Genomic DNA, 19009 nt, shown 5'->3' with positions numbered 1-19009 from the left:
GTAGTGTATGTACCTTGAAGAAGGAACTATATTCTGCAGCCCCTGTATACTGCAGTACCAGTAGTGACCACCCCTGTATATAAGCCTGTGTAGTAACTTTGCATAGTAGTTCCAGTTTTGTCTCCATTCAGTAAACACCTGTTATAACCAACTTCTGCAGTCCGTGTCTCAATTACACACGGACATTACAATCGGGAGAGGGAGGGGCAGTGATCGGGAGAGGGAGGGGGTAGTGATCGGGAGAGGGAGGGGGTAGTGATCGGGAGAGGGAGGGGCACTGATCGGGAGAGGGAGGGACTGTGATCGGGAGAGGGAAGGGGCAGTGATCGGGAGAGGGAGGGGCAGTGATCAGGAGAGGGAGGGGCAGTAATCGGGAGAGGGAGGGGCAATGATTGTGAGAGGGAGGGGGCAGTGATCGGGAGAGGGAGGGGCAGTGATCAGGAGAGGGAGGGGCAGTGATTGCGAGAGGGAGGGGCACTGATCGTGAGAGGGAGGGGCAGTGATCGGGAAAGAGAGGGGCAGTGATCGGGAGAGGGAGTGGCAGTGATCAGGAGAGGGAGGGACAGTGATCCGGAGAGGGAGGAGCAGTGATCGGGAGAGGGAGGGGGCAGTGATCGGGAGAGGGAGGGACAGTGATCGGGAGAGGGAGGGGGCAGTGATCGGGAGAGGGAGGGGAAGTGATCGGGAGAGGGAAGGGCAGTGATCGGGAGAGGGAGGGGGCAGTGATTGTGAGAGGTAGGGAGAGTGATCGGGAGAGGGAGGTGCAGTGATCGGGAGAGGGAGGTGCAGTGATCGGGAGAGGGAGGGGCAGTGATCAGGAGAGGGAGGGACAGTGATCGGGAGAGGGAGGGGGCAGTGATCGGGAGAGGGAGGGACAGTGATCGGGAGAGGGAGGGGGCAGTGATCGGGAGAGGGAGGGGCAGTGATCGGGAGAGGGAGGGGGCAGTGATCGGGAGAGGGAGAGACCGTGATCGGGTGAGGGAGGGGACAGTGATCGGGAGAGGGAGGGGCAGTGAGCGGGAGAGGGAGGGGCAGTGATCAGGAGAGGGAGGGACCGTGATCGGGAGAGGGAGGGGACAGTGATCGGGAGAGGGAGGGGACAGTGATCGGGAGAGGGAGGGGCAGTGAGCGGGAGAGGGAGGGGGCAGTGATCGGGAGAGGGAGGGGCAGTGATCGGGAGAGGGAGGGGCAGTGAGCGGGAGAGGGAGGGGCAGTGATCGGGAGAGGGAGGGACAGTGATCGGGAGAGGGGGCAGTAATCGGGAGAAGGAGGGGGCAGTGATCGGGAGAGAGAGGGGCAGTGATCGGGAGAAGGAGGGGCAGTGAGCGGGAGAGGGAGGGGCAGTGATCGGGAGAGGGAGGGGCAGTGAGCGGGAGAGGGAGGGGCAGTGAGCGGGAGAGGGAGGGGCAGTGATCGGGAGAGGGGAGGGGCAGTGATCGGGAGAGGGAGGGACAGTGATCGGGAGAGGTAGGGGGCAACGATCGGGAGAGGGACGGGGCAGTGATCGGGAGAGGGAGGGGCAGTGAGCGGGAGAGGGGGGGCAGTGATTGGGAGAGGGAGGGGGCAGTGATCGGGAGAGGGAGGGGGCAGTGATCGGGAGAGGGAGGGGCAGTGATCTGGAGAGGGAGGGGGCAGTAATCGGGAGAGGGAGGGGCAATGATTGTGAGAGGGAGGGGGCAGTGATCGTGAGAGGGAGGGAGAGTGATCGGGAGAGGGAGGGGCAGTGATTGCGAGAGGGAGGGGCACTGATTGCGAGAGGGAGGGGCACTGATCGTGAGAGGGAGGGGCAGTGATCGGGAAAGAGGGGCAGTGATCGGGAGAGGGAGTGGCAGTGATCGGGAGAGGGAGGGGCAGTGATCGGGAGAGGGAGGGGAAGTGATCGGGAGAGGGAGGGGACGTGATCGGGAGAGGGAGGGGCAGTGATCGGGAGAGGGAGGGGGCAGTGATTGTGAGAGGGAGGGAGAGTGATCGGGAGAGGGAGGTGCAGTGATCGGGAGAGGGAGGTGCAGTGATCAGGAGAGGGAGGGACAGTGATCCGGAGAGGGAGGAGCAGTGATCGGGAGAGGGAGGGGGCAGTGATCGGGAGAGGGAGGGACAGTGATCGGGAGAGGGAGGGGGCAGTGATCGGGAGGGGGAGGGGCAGTGATCGGGAGAGGGAGGGGGCAGTGATCGGGAGAGGGAGGGACCGTGATCGGGTGAGGGAGGGGACAGTGATCGGGAGAGGGAGGGGCAGTGAGCGGGAGGGGCAGTGATCAGGAGAGGGAGGGACCGTGATCGGGAGAGGGAGGGGACAGTGATCGGGAGAGGGAGGGACCGTGATCGGGAGAGGGAGGGGACAGTGATCGGGAGAGGGAGGGGCAGTGAGCGGGAGAGGGAGGGGCAGTGATCGGGAGAGGGAGGGGGCAGTGATCGGGAGAAGGAGGGGACAGTGATCGGGAGAGGGAGGGGCAGTGAGCGGGAGAGGGAGGGGCAGTGATCGGGAGAGGGAGGGACAGTGATCGGGAGAGGGGGCAGTAATCGGGAGAAGGAGGGGGCAGTGATCGGGAGAGAGAGGGGCAGTGATCGGGAGAAGGAGGGGCAGTGAGCGGGAGAGGGAGGAGCAGTGATCGGGAGAGGGAGGGGCAGTGAGCGGGAGAGGGAGGGGCAGTGATCGGGAGAGGGGAGGGGCAGTGTTCGGGAGAGGGAGGGACAGTGATCGGGAGAGGTAGGGGGCAGTGATCGGGAGAGAGAGGGGGCAGTGATCGGGAGAGGGAGGGACCGTGATCGGGAGAAGGAGGGGCAGTGAGCGGGAGAGGGAGGGGCAGTGATCGGGAGAGGGAGGGGCAACGATCGGGAGAGGGAGGGGGCAGTGATCGGGAGAGGGAGGGGCAGTGAGCGGGAGAGGGGGGGCAGTGATCGGGAGAGGGAGGGACCGTGATCGGGTGAGGGAGGGGACAGTGATCGGGAGAGGGAGGGGCAGTGAGCGGGAGAGAGGGGGCAGTGATCGGGAGAGGGAGGGGGCAGTGAGCGGGAGAGGGGAGGGGCAGTGATCGGGAGAGGGGGCAGTGATCGGGACAGGGAGGGACTCAGAACACTGTGCAATAAGACCTCTGGTTCGGCAGCTTATAGTCTATGACATAGGTTTTTAACAATATCGAATTTCTGTCGGTGCCACCATGAGACCGTGTTACCAGCTACCGAAAATAGTGCTGCTGGCAGGACCAGTAAATTGGTGCTGGCGCCTAATTATCTTTGCACTAAACTCACTGTGCAACACCATTCTGGCAGTGCTTATCCCAGCAAGATGTTAGCCGTGGCTCAGCTGGAACACTCTTGCCTTTGAGTCAGAAGGTTGTGGTTTTAATTCCCACTTGAACACAAATATCTATGATGAGGCTCCAGTGCAGTGATGAGGGGGTGCTGCACTGTCAGGAGTGCTGTCATTTGGATGAGATGTTAAACCAAGGGCCCGTCTGCTCTCTCACGTGGATGTAAAAGATGCCATGGCACTATTTTGAAGTAGAGCAGGAGAGTTATCCCCGGTGTCCTGGCTAACATTTATCACTCAATCAACATCACTAAAAACAGATTATCTGGTCATTTTCACATTGCTGTTTGTGGGAGTTTGCTGCATTTCCTACATTCCTGCAGTGACTACACTTCAAAATGTTCATTGGCTGTAAAGCACTTTGGGACATCCGATGGTTGTGAAAGGCACTATATCAATGCAAGTCTTTATTTTTATTTCAGGAGGGCCCAATGTAGCGTGGCCGTATCGTCATTGCAGCAAGAACAGCCTTCTGTTAAAGCAAGGCTGTCATTTCAGAAAGCAGTTCGGTCTCATAAAGGGGAACTGCCTTCTGAAATGAAAAATATAAAAATCATGTAAAAATAGGCAGCTTTTAGCCCGTACAGCTCAACTTTAACTTTAAAAAGAATCCCCAAATGGGAGTTTTAAGCTCTTAATGTTGAATTGCCGTCTGCACCTAAAATAATTGCTAAAAGTGCTTCAGCACTAACACAAAAGGCTCAGCAAGCCAGGGAAAGAGCACCCAGGGTCCTACATGCAGCACTCCAGCATTATGCAGGGGATCACCACTGCAAGAGAGGTCCACTACCCACAGGGGCCAGGCGGCCCTCCAGAAAGAAGGATGTGGGACCAGATCACTGAGGCCGTCACTGCCTGCAGTGTTGCCCACATGACCTGGCTCCAGTGCTTCATGTCCTCAAACCAGTGGTCAAGGTCAGTGAATGCATCTTCAAAAGCTGTTTCCTACCAACTGCACCATTAGCCTCACACACTGCTCAATGCAAGATGCCCCCTCCCCCCAACAGTCATTCACCCTGTCCAGGTGCCGGCCATTCTTGACGGGCATGGCTGCACCCTTGAAAGGCGGTGGGTCAGAAATGATACGAGATGCTGGTATCCACATATGTTATCTTCCTTCTCACATGCACCTCTTGCTTTCCCAACATCCCCTCACCAAAACTCCACCCTTGTGCCTTCCTCATTTCACACACCCAAGATATCCAGCCTGCCCAGCCAATGGATGACAAAGAAAAAGGAGATGAGAGTGAAGAAGAGGAAACATCATCACCTGATTTCACACTCCCAGTCAGCAGCTGCTCAAGGTCAACCAGCAAGACCATATGCAGTGTCCCCCACTGAAAGTCAGCAGCCTTCCACCAGCCATGAGATTTAAGGTAGTAATGGAAAAGGACAAAGATGGACTGGAAATAAATGTTCTAAATTGGGGGAAGGCCGATTTTAATATGATAATGCAGGATCTGGCCAAAGTGGACTGGGATCAGCTACGTGTAGGAAAATCCACATCAGAGCAGTGGGAGTCTTTCAGAAAGGAAATAGAGAGAGTACAACGCCAACATTTCCCGTAAAGGTCAAGGGTGGGACCAACAAGCCCAGGGAACCCTGGATGTCAAGGGATATACAAAAATAGATTAGGAAAAAAAGGGAGGCTTTTGGCAGATACAAAGGACTAAAAACAGTGGAAGCCCTAGAGGAGTATAGAAAGTGCAGGGGGGTACTTAAAAAAGAAATTAGGAGAGCGAAGAGGGGGCATGAAAAAACATTGGCAGGCAAAATAAAGGAAAATCCCAAGGTGTTTTATAAGTATATTAAGGACAAGAGGATAACCAGGGAAAGAGTAGGGCCCATTCGGGACCAAAGTGGCAATCTGTGTGTAGAGCGGGAAGATGTGGGTGAGGTTTTAATTGAATATTTTGCATCTGTGATCACTATGGAGAAGGACGATATAGGCATAGAAATCAAGCAGGGGGATTGTGATACACTTGAACAAATTAGTATTGAGAGGTAGGAGGTACTAGCAGTTTTAGTGGGCTTAAAAGTGGATAAATCCCCAGGCCCAGACGAGATGTATCCCAGGCTGCTGTGTGAGGCAAGAGAGGAGATTGCAGGGGCTCAGACACAAATTTTCAGAACCTCTCTGGCCACAGGGGATGTACCAGAGGACTGGAGGATAGCTAACGTAGTACCATTATTCAAGAAGGGTAGTAGGGATAAACCAGGGAATTACAGGCCAGTGAGCCTAACATCAGTGGTAAGGAAATTATTTGAAAAAATTCTGAGGGACAGAATTAGTCTTCACTTGGAGAGGCAAGGATTAATCAAGGATAGTCAGCATAGCTTTGTCAGGGGGAGATCATGTCTAACCAATTTGATTGAATTTTTCAAGGGGGTGACTCAGTGTGTGGATGAGGGTAGTGCAGTTGATGTAGTCTACATGGACTTCAGTAAGGCTTTTGACAAAGTCCCACATGGGAGACTGGTCAAGAAGGTAAGAGCCCATGGGATCCAGGGCAATTTGGCACATTGGATCCAAAATTGGCTTAGTGGCAGGAGGCAGAGGGTGATGGTCGAAGGTTGTTTTTGTGACTGGAAGCCTGTGTCCAGTGGTGTACCGCAGGGATCGGTGCTGGGTCCTTTGCTGTTTGTAGTGTACATTAATGATTTAGATATGAATGTAGGAGGTATGATCAGTAAGTTTGCAGACAACACGAAAATTGGTGGAGTGGTAAATAGCAAGCAGGGACGCCTCAGGCTACAGGATGATATAGACGGGTTGGTTAGATGGGCAGAACAGTGGCAAATGGAATTTAACCCTGAAAAGTGTGAGGTGATGCATTTTGGGAGGACTAACAAGGCAAGGGAATACACAATGAATGGTAGGACCCTAGAAAGGACAGAGGATCAGCGGGGCCTTGGTGTGCATGTACATAGATCCCTGAAGGCAGCAGGACAGGTGATTAAAAAGGCATATGGGATACTTGCCTTCAGTAGCCGAGGCATAGAATATAAGAGCAGTGAGGTTATGATGGAGCTGTACAAAACGCTAATTAGGCCACAGCTGGAATACTGTGTGCAGTTCTGGTCACCACACTATAGGAAGAATGTGATTGCATTGGAGAGGGTGCAGAGGAGATTTACCAGGATGTTACCTGGGCTGGAGCGCTTCAGCTATGGAGACTGGACAGGCTGGGGTTGTTTTCCTTAGAGCAGAGAAGGCTGAGGGGGGACCTGATTGAGGTGTACAAAATTATGAGGGGCATAGATAGGGTAGGTAGAAAGGAACTTTTCCCATTAGTAGAGGGGTCAATAACCAGGGGTCATAGTTTCAAGGTAAGGGGCAGGAGGTTTAGAGGGGATTTGAGGGAAAACTTTTTCACCCAGAGGGTGGTTGGAATCTGGAACTCACTGCCTGAAAGGGTGGTAGAGGCAGGAACCCTCACAACATTCAAGAAGCATTTAGATGAGCACTTGAAATGCCATAGCATACAAGGTTATGGACCAAGTGCTGAAAAATGGGATTACAATAGACAGGGCTTGATGGCCAGCGCGGGCACGATGGGCTGAAGGGCCTCTTTCTGTGCTGTATAACTCTGTGACTATGTTGCAGCCACTGGGGTAGCATAGCATGACATCACTAAGACAGACAAGCGCACGCACAAGACAGCCACTAAGGGAATGCATAAGAGTGACGAGTTGATTTCTTGATGTCATATTGGATGGATAGATGTATAAAGTTGGATTGGAAAGTTTGCTTTGTGGTGGCTTTTATTTCAGCATTGTAGCCAAGAGGACACTGTGATGGTCAGTAACAGAGGGAAGGGAAGGTGTGGGATAAATGTTAAAAGGGGAATTGAGGTTGTGGTCACTGGTACAGCAGGCGGACGATTCCATCCCAGATATCCTGGCCAGAAAGGGGCTGTCTGGGTTGCATCCTTCCTTCTGCATCTTTCTCTTCTGTGTCTTCCTCTTCCCTCTGTGCTCGAAGTTCGCAGAGCGTGACGTTATCTTCAGGGCAACGCTAAAATCCTCACCAAAATGGCGTGCCAGAGAAGGGTGCTAGAGTGGCAGCTGCCGTTTTTCGCCAGGATTCCAGCGCTAACAGGTGGTGCTAAGATAGGGAATTTCGAGGCCCATGTTTCCCTGAACTGTGCTGGCCGGGCGCTGGCTGCTTTCAGGCAGACCAAATTGCAAAGGCGCCTCAATGAGGTGGTAGGCCCGCTATTTACATAGCACAATTGGTCTAACATCGGTTTCAGTTATGGATCCTGGACCCCTCTTTTACAGCCTTTACCAATATGTCGTTCAGCACACTAATCAGTGCCCGCTCTACACCCACACTATAGGCGCGGCTGCACCGTAAATTTTTGGCCCACATGTTTCCCAGATGTATCCACCACTCGCCACAAGTATATACAATTGGTGAAAGTGTGTTCCAGAATAAAATGAAGTAGGTTTTAGTTCTCATCGCCCAGGTTTTAAGTGTTACTTGGACAGAGCACAGAAAGCAAAATGTGATGCAGAGGATCGCACGCTGATAACAGAACCTGCTTGATTTTCCTTCCATTCATTTCAATAGAGATTAAGTTTAGGTTCTGTTACTGGCGTGTGATCCGCCGACCAGATTTTCCTTTCTGCTCCTTCCCCAGGTGCTGCCTAATGCCGGATGGTAAAGACTAACATCACCCCAATGTTGGACATGACGACAAAAATGGAAAATGTTGCAGAACGGCATTGCTTACACAATCTATGGAGCAGAACAATGTATTTGACTACAATCATTAACATAATTCAGTTTATGGATCTATATCTTACTCAGAGTTTCACCAGAGGGTTTGTAGTCGGCAATGAGTGTGGTCTGGAGCAAAGTGCACTGGAATCTCGATCCCCGCCCATCTCCGGCTCCTCCCTCCCTCTCTCTCCCTCCTGTCACTGTCAACACGCCACCCGCCTGGATTCAAACATTCCCCTCCGCCCTCTAACACTGTCCTTTATACTGCTCTAGGTTTTATCTCCCCGTGTAAAAGTCGATTGGACAGAGACTAGTTTATGGTAATAATAATTCCCTGAGTATTGCCGTGAACTTCCTCGGGAAATCGCTGAACTGAGGCTGTTCGGCAGCGCAGTGAACGCGGAAACTGAAAGCGGTTTGAATCAAGAAGTGCTGAGGGTGAACATGGCTTCCAGACAGCAGGCCGAGAGTTGGACCGAGGAGGCAATTTGTCCCATTTGTCTGGATTTCTTCACCGATCCGGTAATACTGGAGTGTGGGCACAACTTCTGCCGCTCCTGTATCACACAGTGCTGGGGAAAGAAGGAGACAAACTCCTGCCCGGAATGTAGAGAGGAGTTTCAGGAAATAAACCTCAGGGTTAATCGGGCCTTAGTGAATCTGGCCGAGAAAGCTCGAAAATTAAAGCTGAATCCGAAAGAGAAGGAAAGTAAACTTCACTGTGAGGAACATCAGGAAAAACTGAAGCTGTTTTGTGAAACTGACAAGAAACTGATCTGCCTTGTTTGTAGAGATGCGCGGGAACACAGAGAGCACCGCTTCATGCCCATTAAAGAAGCTGTTGGAATCTACAAGGTAAAAGAGAACAGGTTTGATCACCTGATTATTTTATCACATTTTCATGGTCTAACACCTTTATTCTGTGATTTTCTCTCCCAATCCCAGGGTCAGGTGAAATCTTCCTTAGATTCTCTCACAGAGAAGAAATCGGCGGTTCAAGACACGGAGCGTCGGCAGAAACAGAAGATTTCCGAAGTTCAGGTAAGGTTTCCCTGTGCTGATTTTCGGGGATCTCGGTTCGTAAAATCATAGCAGCTTCTCCATACGGGCCGACAAAGAGCTATCCAGCCTAATCCCACTTTCAGCACTCGGTCCCTAGCCCTGTAGGTTAAAGCACTTCAGGTGCATATCCAAGTACTTTTTAAATGTGATGAGGGTTTCTGCCTCTCCCACCCTTTCAGGCAGTGAGTTCCAGACCCCCACCACCCTCTGGGTGAAAAAGATTCTCCTCAAATCCCCTCTAAACCTCCTACCAATTACTTTAAATCTGTGCCCCCTGGTTTTTGACCCCTCTGCTAAGGGAAATAGGTCCTTTCTATCCACTTTATCCAGGCTCCTCATAACTTTATACACCTCAATTAGTTCTCCCCTCAGCCTCCTCTGTTCCAAAGAAAACAACCTCAGCCTATCTTTCCTCATAGCTAAAATTCCCCAGCCCAGGCAACATCCTCGTAAATCTCCTCTGCACCCCCCACCCCCAGTGCAATCACATCCTTCCTGTAATGTGGTGACCAGAACTGCACGCAGTATTCTAGCTGCAGTCTAACTAGTGTTTTATACAGTTCAAGCATAACCTCCCTGCTCTTATATTCTATGCCTCGGCTAATAAAGGCAAGTATCCCGTACGCCTTCTTCACCACCTTATCTACCGGTCCTGCTACCTTCAGGGATCTGTGGACATGCACTCCAAGGTCCCTCTGATCCTCTGCACTTCTCAGTGTCCTACCATTTATTGTGTGTTCCCTTTCCTTGTTGGCCCTCCCCAAATGCAATACCTCACACTTCTCCGGATTAAATTCCATTTGCCACTGTTCTGCCCACCTGACCAGTCCATTGATATCTTCCTGCAGTCTACAGCTTCCTTCTTCATTATCAACCACACAGCTAATTTTTGTATCATCTCAAACTTCTTAAACATACTTCCTACATTCAAGTCCAAATCATCGATATATATACCACAAAAAGCAAAGGACCCAGTACTGAGCCCTGTGGAACCCCACTGGAAACACCCTTCGACCATTGCCCTTTGTTTCCTGCCTCTGAGCCAATTTTGGAGTTAGTTTAGTTTTGGTCCCTTTATCGCGGTACTTATTATTTTTCACATTTCATTTGGTAGGAACAGTCGAGCAGTCTGCAGACCCACATCACATCCGAGTTCGCTAAAATGCACCAGATTCTCAGTGAGAAAGAACAGCGATTACTCAGAGATCTCAGGGAACAAGAGGGGAAGATTCTAAAAACAATGGAGGGAAATCTCCGAGAAATTCAAGAGAATTTAAATTCTATTCAGGAGAAACTCTCAAAATTGCAAAAACAGATGGAGCAAAAAGACGAGCTGACATTTCTGAAGGTGAGGATTATATTTCAGTTTAGTTCAATTTACTTGGGTGTAATTTCTGCTGTCCGGATATAGACGCTCAGTCTCTGTCAACTCAGATTGTGTTTTATTTATTTCAGGAGGAAACTCGTCAGAAGAGGAGGTAGGCCATGTTCTATACTGAAACTCTGCACCGTTTGGCAAAATAGCTCAGAAAAGTGTTTATGGTCAGTTTATAACCAATTGTTTGATATTTGCAGGATTAGTGAGGATGGTAATCAACTGACATTAGCAGATGCCACCCTGTCTATTGAAAAATTCAACGGCCCTTTACAATACACAGTGTGGAGAGAAATGCTGGATGGCATTAACCCCGGTAATACTCCTTTGTCCTGATTCATATCTCATTTCTTTGTGTAACTAATCAGATTATATCAAAGGCCGTATGTTTTAATACTAAGTAGCCGCAAAGCAACGCGGTTAACAACAGCCCTGAATAGAATTCATGTGTCATTCATGCACAAAATCCACTTTCTAAAAAGCATCACCTTCAATTAGTCAGCTGAAAATTCCAACTCTCCCAACATGACCAATACAGAGACCCTGGGATGAACCGCATCCTCCAGAATACTTTGCAGAACTCAGCAACAGATAATCCAACCCCACCCCTTCCCAGTGGAACCTTCCCTCCTCTACAGCGCAGCAGCCATCTTGTGTCCCAAACTCATGTGCAGGACTAAGGTCAGGCCAGGAAGCCTGAGCAAGAGTGGGAGGAGGAGAGGCGAGGGGTCTGGAGTCAGCTGGTGCCCACTGTGGGCGTGGGGAGCAAGCACCGGATTGCAATCCACTTCCTGAAAGTGTCACCAAGGCTTATTCTCTCAGAGTCTAACCACTACCCCTGGACATTCAACAGCATTACCATTGCCGAATCCCCCACCATCAACATCCCGGGGGTCACCATTGACCAGAAACCTAACGGGACCAACCACATAAATACTGTGGTAACAAGAGCAGATCAGAGGCTGGGTATTCTGCGGCTCACCTCCTGACTCCCCAAAGCCTTTCCACCATCTATAAGGCACAAGTAAAGAGCATGATGAAATACTCTCCACTTGCTTGGATGAGTGCAGCTCGAACAACACTCAAGAAGCTCGACACCATCCAGGATAAAGCAGCCCGCTTGATTGGCACCCCATCCACCACCTTAAACATTCACCACCTCCACCACCGGCGTACCGTGGCTGCAGTGTGTACCATCTACAAGATGCACTGCAGCAACTCGCCAAGGCTTCTTCAACAGCACCTGCCAAACCCAAGACCTCTACCACCTAGGAGGACAAGGGCAGCAGACGCATGGGACCACCACCACCTCCAAGTTCTCCTCCAAGTCACACACCATCCTGACTTAGAAGTATATCGCCGATCCTTCATCGTCGCTGGGTCAAAATCCTGGAACTCCCTCCCTAACAGCACTGTGGGAGTACCTTCACCACACGGACTGCAGCGGTTCAAGAAGGCGGCTCACCACCACCTTCTCAAGGGCAATTGGGGCAATAAATGCCGGCCTTCCAGGGACGCCTACATCCCGTGGATGAATTAAAATAAAATGTCTTGAGGAACCATTCCACTCGCCCTCGACAAATGTCTTTTGTGCATCCAGGGGGAGTATCAGGGTAGAGGCGTGACAGTGGTGCATCACATTGAATAGCCGCTGGTGTTTTGTCTTCGCGGATCTGTTCTTGATCCGTCCCCTCTGCTGAGTTTTTTTTAAATTTAATTTCCCTCCGCTCTCACTCGGTCACTCTTTCCTTTTGCAGCAGTTCCCCTCCTTAATTTTTTTCTTCTTTTACTTTTTATTTTCTTTCTTTCCCTCTGGTGTCTGTATCTCTCCCCCCCTCCCTCATCAAATCGGGCTGATTGGTGATGTGGGAATATCCGGGTGATGTCTCCGGGTGGAGATTGTGTCTCCAAGCCCTGTCGGAGCCTCTTGGCGCCGGTTCCTTGTGTATTTCTAAAGGCCCGTGGGTCACCCTGCCGGCGCTGAGCACTGCAGGAGACGGGGCCGCAGGAGACTGGGTGGGGCCAAGGAGACTGGGGGCCGCAGGAGACTGGAGGGGGCCGCAGGAGACTGGGGGGGGCCGCAGGAGACTGGGGGCTGCAGGAGACTGGGGGGGGCGCAGGAGACTGGGGGCGCTGCAGGAGACTGGGGGGGCTGCAGGAGACTGGGGACCGCAGGAGACTGGGGGGGGCCGCAGGAGACTGGGGAAGCCGCAGGAGACTTGGGGGGGGCTGCAGGAGACTGGGGACTGCAGGAGACTGGGGGCCGCAGGGTTCCCTTGTAGCGGGTCGGGATCAAAGCAGGACGCCAGGAGCTGAAGAAAAGGCTAAAATAAAACACATTGTGAGCCTGGCTCCCGCTCGGATCTTACAGGTTTGGAAATCCAGAGCGGTCCCAGGAGCGTAAACCCCCCGGGTGGGAGCAGATTCCAATAACAGGGCTTGGAGTCCTTTAAAAACACCGGAGTTCCCCGGGGATCCCCGAGTGGGCACTTTGTAAAGGAAACAGTTTGAATAAATCACAGCAATAAGTTAAATCACTGACTGTCTTATTTTAACTTTCCCCCAGCTCCAGCCTCACTGACTCTGGACCCGAACACAGCCCATCACGGGCTCATCCTGTCTGAGGACCGGACCAGTGTGAGACTCGAAGCCCTAACGCTGTATTCCATTTTCCGCATATTGTTCCCTGATCACTGGCTCTCTGTCCTGGGATCAGAGGGATTCACATCAGGGAGACAATACTGGGAGGTGGAGGTGGGGAACAAGACATGGTGGGGTCTGGGAGTGGCCCGAGAGTCTGCCGAGAGGAAAGGAGGAATCAACCTGAGCCCTGAGCTCGGATACTGGGCTGTGGGGATGGAACCCGGAAGAGGCTATTTTGCCAGCACCTCCCCCTCATGGACCCCCCTCGCCCCGAGTGTGGAGCCCCGGAAGATCGGGGTGTTCCTGGACTATGAGGGCGGGCAGGTGTCATTTTACAATGCGGACAACATGTCCCATCTCCACACCTTCACCCACGCTTTCACTGAGAGAATCTTTCCCTTCTTCAGTCCGGGATGGATTATAGACGGGGAAAACTCCGCCCCGCTGACAATCTGCGGGGTTAAAGGTCACTAACAGGTCCATCCCATAATTTCACCCTGCCTCCTGCCAGCTGCAAACTGATGGGTGTCGGTCTCAGTCACAGGTGGTGCGGGTGGTCCAAATGTCACCTGAGGTCAGGGCGGCTACAACCGAGTGACAATGTCTTGTTGGTGAGATTTGTTTGTTTAATCGGTGCAGGGGAACAAACTCCTGGCAACTGCACCAGAGACTCCTGTAAAATTAAATAAAACCTCCAGAATCATCGGAGCCCAGACACAGAGGAGAATTAAAACATGGGCTGTGCTCCCTCAGTACTGCACTGAAGTTGTTGTGATCTGGAATACACCACCGGAAAGAGCGGTGGAAGCCGATTCAATAACTTTCAAAAGGGGATTGGATAAATACTAGAAAGCAAAAATGTGCATGGCTATGAGGAAAGGGCAAGGGAGTGGGACTAATTGGAGAGCTCTTTCAAAGAGCCGCCACAGGCACGATGGGCTGAATGGCGTATAATTCTATATGACTCTGATTTTTCATTTTAAATGGGCCTACCACCTGACTCGGGGCTGCACCGGACACCCAGCGATTGGTCCGGGGAAATATCGCCACGGCCACAGCAACGAGGTGATACATCACTGCCCACCATTTTGGGGGCAAAACCACCTTGTTTCCACCAGTGGGAGGCCTGGCAATTCACCCCAAAGAATCATCAATATGTGAAGTGAAGTTCCAGATAAGAGTAATGGAGGCAAAAACCTTGGAATCCGTTAAGAACCAATTCAATGGTACAATGGGGGTGGGGGTGGGGGCAGGGTCGGGGGTAGTGGTGTTAAGATCTCACTGGATGGATCAAGATGGCCAGAATGATCTTCCTCATCTGTAATTATCTTGGAATCTTGTTTTGTCTCCCGTGTACGATTCCAAGTGTCAGTGTACATAACTACAGAGAAATGTAACTTTCCAGATGTATTTCGTTTCTGTCATTGTCTCAGCGAGAATATCGAGGCTTTTTGAACTTTGCAATCACTTTGCTATGATTGATCTTTCTGCCACGAGCCTGATAATCCACTAAGCACAGAACACTCAGTGTGAGCGAAGGTCTGTGTTTATTAGATTAGAAGGCAGCTTATCAGAACAGAAGGTAACGCATGATCTTTGCATAAGTTTTATGTAAATCTATAATTTACCCAAATATTTATTTTATTATGACAACTATGCCATATTAATAAAGTTAGAGGCCAGAACTATATGTTGTCATTCGTCTAGCTTGGGAAATAAAACTTTAAATTCCAAATATTGAAAAATGGGTCTAAATTTTCCCACAAGGTCCATCAATTTGGTTTATTGAAGCTGCCTGGACACCACCAGTGAAGTAACATCTGGTGTATTGCACCGTCCTGTATGCTGTGATGGTTTAATGTCCTGCATATTGTAATGTCCAATGCATCGCAGGGGTATTCGCAGGGAGGGAATATGTTCAGGTTGTTCAAACACCACTGAAATTTCTATGTTTTTTAAAATATATCCAACCACTCCTTCATTGGGAAAAAATGTGCCTCAGATCACTGAATAGAACACAGAAACAACCATCAAGTGCTAGTCAGGTTCTGCAATTTGACCATTCATTGGGTTTGTGCATCGAAATGTTCACTGTGATATTGCAGTGAATAGTAGCAAGGTTATTGATAGACCAGTAACCAGTGCTTGGACAGTTGTTGTCTGATGTAAATGTTTTTCATTTTCATTTGCTTCATTTGAATTGTTAGATTAATGGAAATAATAAAGAATTTGTGACTGCTCTAAAACCACGTGTTTGGATGCAAATTGATTAAGAACAAAACAATGATGGAATTCTGGGGCTGAAATTGGTCTTTGGGCGGCAGTGCAAAATTGAGTTCAATTGAACAGAAAATCGTGTGGGTGTAAAGCGGGCTGCCGATTCACTATCGCCTGTTTTGTGCTACTGCCTATTTCCCCCAAGACCAATTTCTCCCCTGATCAGTCTGGTTTCTCGGGAGCAATATCAACTTGAGGTGAAATTCCCGGAGGTCCCTCTCACCAGTGGGGCCTCACATGCAACACACGGCTGGTCACAGCATTGTGGGAACACTGCCCTCGATATTCCTCCCACTCACATCACTCGATGACAAACCGTGGGCAATGAAAGTGCAATTTTCCAATCAGCTGTCCGCACCATGTGAGGCTCTGCCAGTTACACACAGCCTCAAAACTCCGCCCTGGCTCTTCACACCACTGGTGACATCTGTGGTGTATGTAACCTGTTCCACCTTAAGAGATGTACTACTTTCTCTGGCTGCTGTATACGTAATACCGGTGGTGACCACCGGTATATAAGCACTGTGTAGTAAGATTATATTTAGTATAGTCCTGACCTCCAACCAGTAAAGACCTGTTGAACTTTAATCTTGTAGTCTGTGTGTTATTAATTACAACTAGAACACACAGACTTTACAGTGGCGACGAGTCAGATTCTTACCCTGCGGTAGTTTTATCCACGGCGGCTTCGTCCACAGAACGGACATCGAAGAAGAGGCTTCCACCCTCATCACCCTGCTGGAAGACACGTTGCGCGGCAGACATCAAGAAACCAGAGTGCAGAAGACATCCTGAACTCGAAGCCTCCATCAGCGGCTGTCAGCTATCTTCTTTCTACCTCGGTAGTGGGTAAGCCGGGCAGCGACGCGACCAGAAAGTCGGCCGCATTGGCTGTACAGGCGGGGAGGGAAGACGGAGGAATAAGGGCGGTGAGATCGATCGCGACCGGAGATAAGGGCCGGGCCGCATTCGGGCCGAAAGGCGCAGCGCGGGGACATCGATCGCGGCTGGTGATAAGGGCCGGGCCGCATTCGGGCTAAAAAGGCGCAGCGTCTGGGGGTAACTGAAGGCGCGAGAGCCGCGGTGAAGCGGAGACAGTGTCGGGGGACGGGTGAAGACCGCCAAGCGTGGGAAAACCGCCATTTTGTAGGCGGAGGACGAAGACAAGAGCGCGGAAGCCGCCATCTTGGATAAAAATTAAAAGAAATTAAATTGCAACGATGCTTAAACATGGGAACATTAATACCTTTCATAGCGACATCGAAGATTGGGCTATGTATGTAGAACGCATACAAAATTATTGTAAAGCAAATAAAATCCCAAATGAAGAGAAAGCACTAACATTATTAAACTTAATGGGTGTGAAGACATACGGGCAATTGAAACACCTTTTATCACCAGATGAACCGGCGGATAAGACGTTCGAGGAGATTGTTACTGTCCTGAAAAATCACCTAAACCCCACGCCGCTGATGCTAGCGGAACGATTTAAATTTTACAGCAGAAGGCAACTGAAGGATGAAAGCAATGCTGAATATTTAATGGAATTGCGTAAGCTAGCAAAGTACTGTCAATTTGGAACGAGACTGACAGAGGCGCTACGAGATAAATTTGTGTGTGGTTTATTAAAAGAAGATACACAAAAGCGATTGCTCGAGGAGAATGAGCTGACGCTTGAGAAAGCGGTCACTATGGCAGCAGCACACAAAGCCGCAGCGAGAGGCACGGCAGTAATGCAGCTACGGTCACCGGAACTCAGTACAAATAAATTGGGTTTGAGTACTGTAAAATGTTATCGTTGCGGAAAGACAACACACGATCAGAACCGGGGTTGGTTTAAAAACCAAGAATGCAGAACGTGTGGCAGGCTTGGCCACATAGCTAAAGTATGCCGGTCAGGAAAGGAGACCAGCAACAAAAAGTCACCGCAAGGAAAATACATAAAGGTACACAAGCTGACAAAGAACAGTTCGACCGAACAGAAGTCAGATTCAGATGCTAGCAGTAATGAACTGGGTAGCTTAAGAGTACACAATGTTGGTAAGGATGCAGATCTCCAGACAATTTGGGTCACCCTTCAGATAGCAGGGAGGCTCTCAGCCTTGTATGGGGAGTGAAGAAGTTTAATCATTACCTGCAGGGCCAAAAATTCACACTTCTGACAGTCCATCAGCCGTTGGTATCCATTTTTAACCCTAAGAAGGGTGTTTCAGTGATGACAGCACAGCGTCTCCAGAGATGGTCCCTTTTCCTAGGGGCACATCAATATCAAATAGAATTCAAAGGTACGAAGCAGCATGGCAATGCTGATGGGCTGTCGCGCCTGCCACTACCTGAAGAAGAAGAAACGACGAAAGTTGACCCTGTTGAGTTACTTCATTCGACCATCATCGAGTGTTTACCAGTCACCAATGCAAGTATTGAAAGAGAAACGAGGAATGACCCAACACTGTCCAGAGTCTACGAGGTGACGGTGAAAGGATGGCCAACACGTGGTGATCCTCTGTTACCGGCATTCTCGGCAAGGCGAGACCAGCTGTCCGTCTGCCATGGTACTTTGATGTACGGGACAAGAGTGATTATTCCTCCCAAGTTAAGGGAAAGAGTTCTAAAAGAGCTGCATGAAGGTCATCTGGGGGGAGTTAAGATGAAAAGTCTTGCTAGGGCTTATGTATGGTGGCCGGGTATTGACCAACAGATAGAGGAGTTGACGAAAAGCTGCGCTGGGTGCCAAAAAGTGCAAAATGCACCTCCGATCGCACCACTACACCCATGGGAATGGCCTTCAGCCCCATGGCAACGCGTACATATTGACTTTGCTGGTCCATTCATGGACTCCATGTTCCTAATTGCGGTGGACGCACATTCCAAATGGCCAGAAGTGATCAAGATGAATACCACTACTTCAGAAAAGACAATTGCGGTGTTAAGAACAATATTCGCAAGGAACGGATTGCCAGAACAGATCTGTTCGGACAACGGACCACAGTTCGTGTCGGAAGAATTCCAAAAATTCTTAAAGAAGAATGGGGTGAAACATTATACCTCTGCCCCATATCATCTGGCGACAAACGGGTTGGCCGAGAGATTTGTCCAAACATTCAAAAAGGCAATAAAGGCCATGAACGATGATCAGATTCCGTTACAACACAAGGTGGACAATTTCCTAATGGCGTATCGAAACGCTGCTCATGCAGTGACTAACCAAAGTCCTGCCATGATGTTTTATAACAGGAGGTTGCGGTCCAGGTTGGACTTGTTAAAACCAAATGTGCGGAGGGAAGTGGAAAACAAACAGTTCCGGCATATTAATAACAAGTCCACTCGAAGTTTCGAAGTAGGACAACCAGTGTTGGCAAGGGGCTATGGAAACAAAAAATGGCAGTCCGGAACAATTCGGGCCAGACAAGGACCTCTAATGTACACAGTAGATATTGGTAACAATGTGATAAGGCGTCATGCGGATCAACTGGTAGAATCAAGAGCAAGGGTCGAACCCATGGTTGCGACAGAGACAACTGTGGAAGACGTTAATGAACCTGAAGCATCTACCTCGGCAGGGACTGTACCTGATGATGACGTCCAATACATAGGAAACCAACAAGAGTCACCTCAG

At 50.3% G+C, this 19009-nt stretch overlaps 1 protein-coding gene and 1 pseudogene across 2 annotated transcripts in view; one reads left to right on the top strand and one right to left on the bottom strand.

Moving 5' to 3' along the window:
* The window catches only part of LOC147096183 (guanylate-binding protein 1-like), a 70241-nt pseudogene extending 62031 nt beyond the window's left edge, over positions 1 to 8210 (bottom strand). Inside the window, exon 1 of the transcript XR_015074582.1 lies at positions 8120 to 8210. The product of XR_015074582.1 is annotated as a guanylate-binding protein 1-like (transcript). The remainder of the gene's footprint in view (positions 1 to 8119) is intronic.
* Positions 8209 to 15362, top strand: LOC147096182 (zinc-binding protein A33-like). Its single transcript, XM_085975057.1, has 6 exons — positions 8209 to 8891; positions 8982 to 9077; positions 10213 to 10446; positions 10554 to 10576; positions 10674 to 10789; positions 13040 to 15362. The coding sequence occupies exons 1-6, from the start codon at positions 8481 to 8483 to the stop codon at positions 13588 to 13590; spliced, it is 1431 nt and encodes a 476-aa protein (XP_085831183.1). The 5' UTR covers positions 8209 to 8480; the 3' UTR covers positions 13591 to 15362.
* The last annotated feature ends 3647 nt before the right edge of the window (positions 15363 to 19009 follow it).

This window comes from Somniosus microcephalus, unplaced genomic scaffold, assembly GCF_052327205.1.
Source record: "Somniosus microcephalus isolate GS21.2 unplaced genomic scaffold, FLI_Smic_1.0 unresolved_chr1, whole genome shotgun sequence".
NCBI lineage: Eukaryota > Metazoa > Chordata > Chondrichthyes > Squaliformes > Somniosidae > Somniosus > Somniosus microcephalus.
This window is presented reverse-complemented; position numbering and strand designations above follow the sequence as displayed.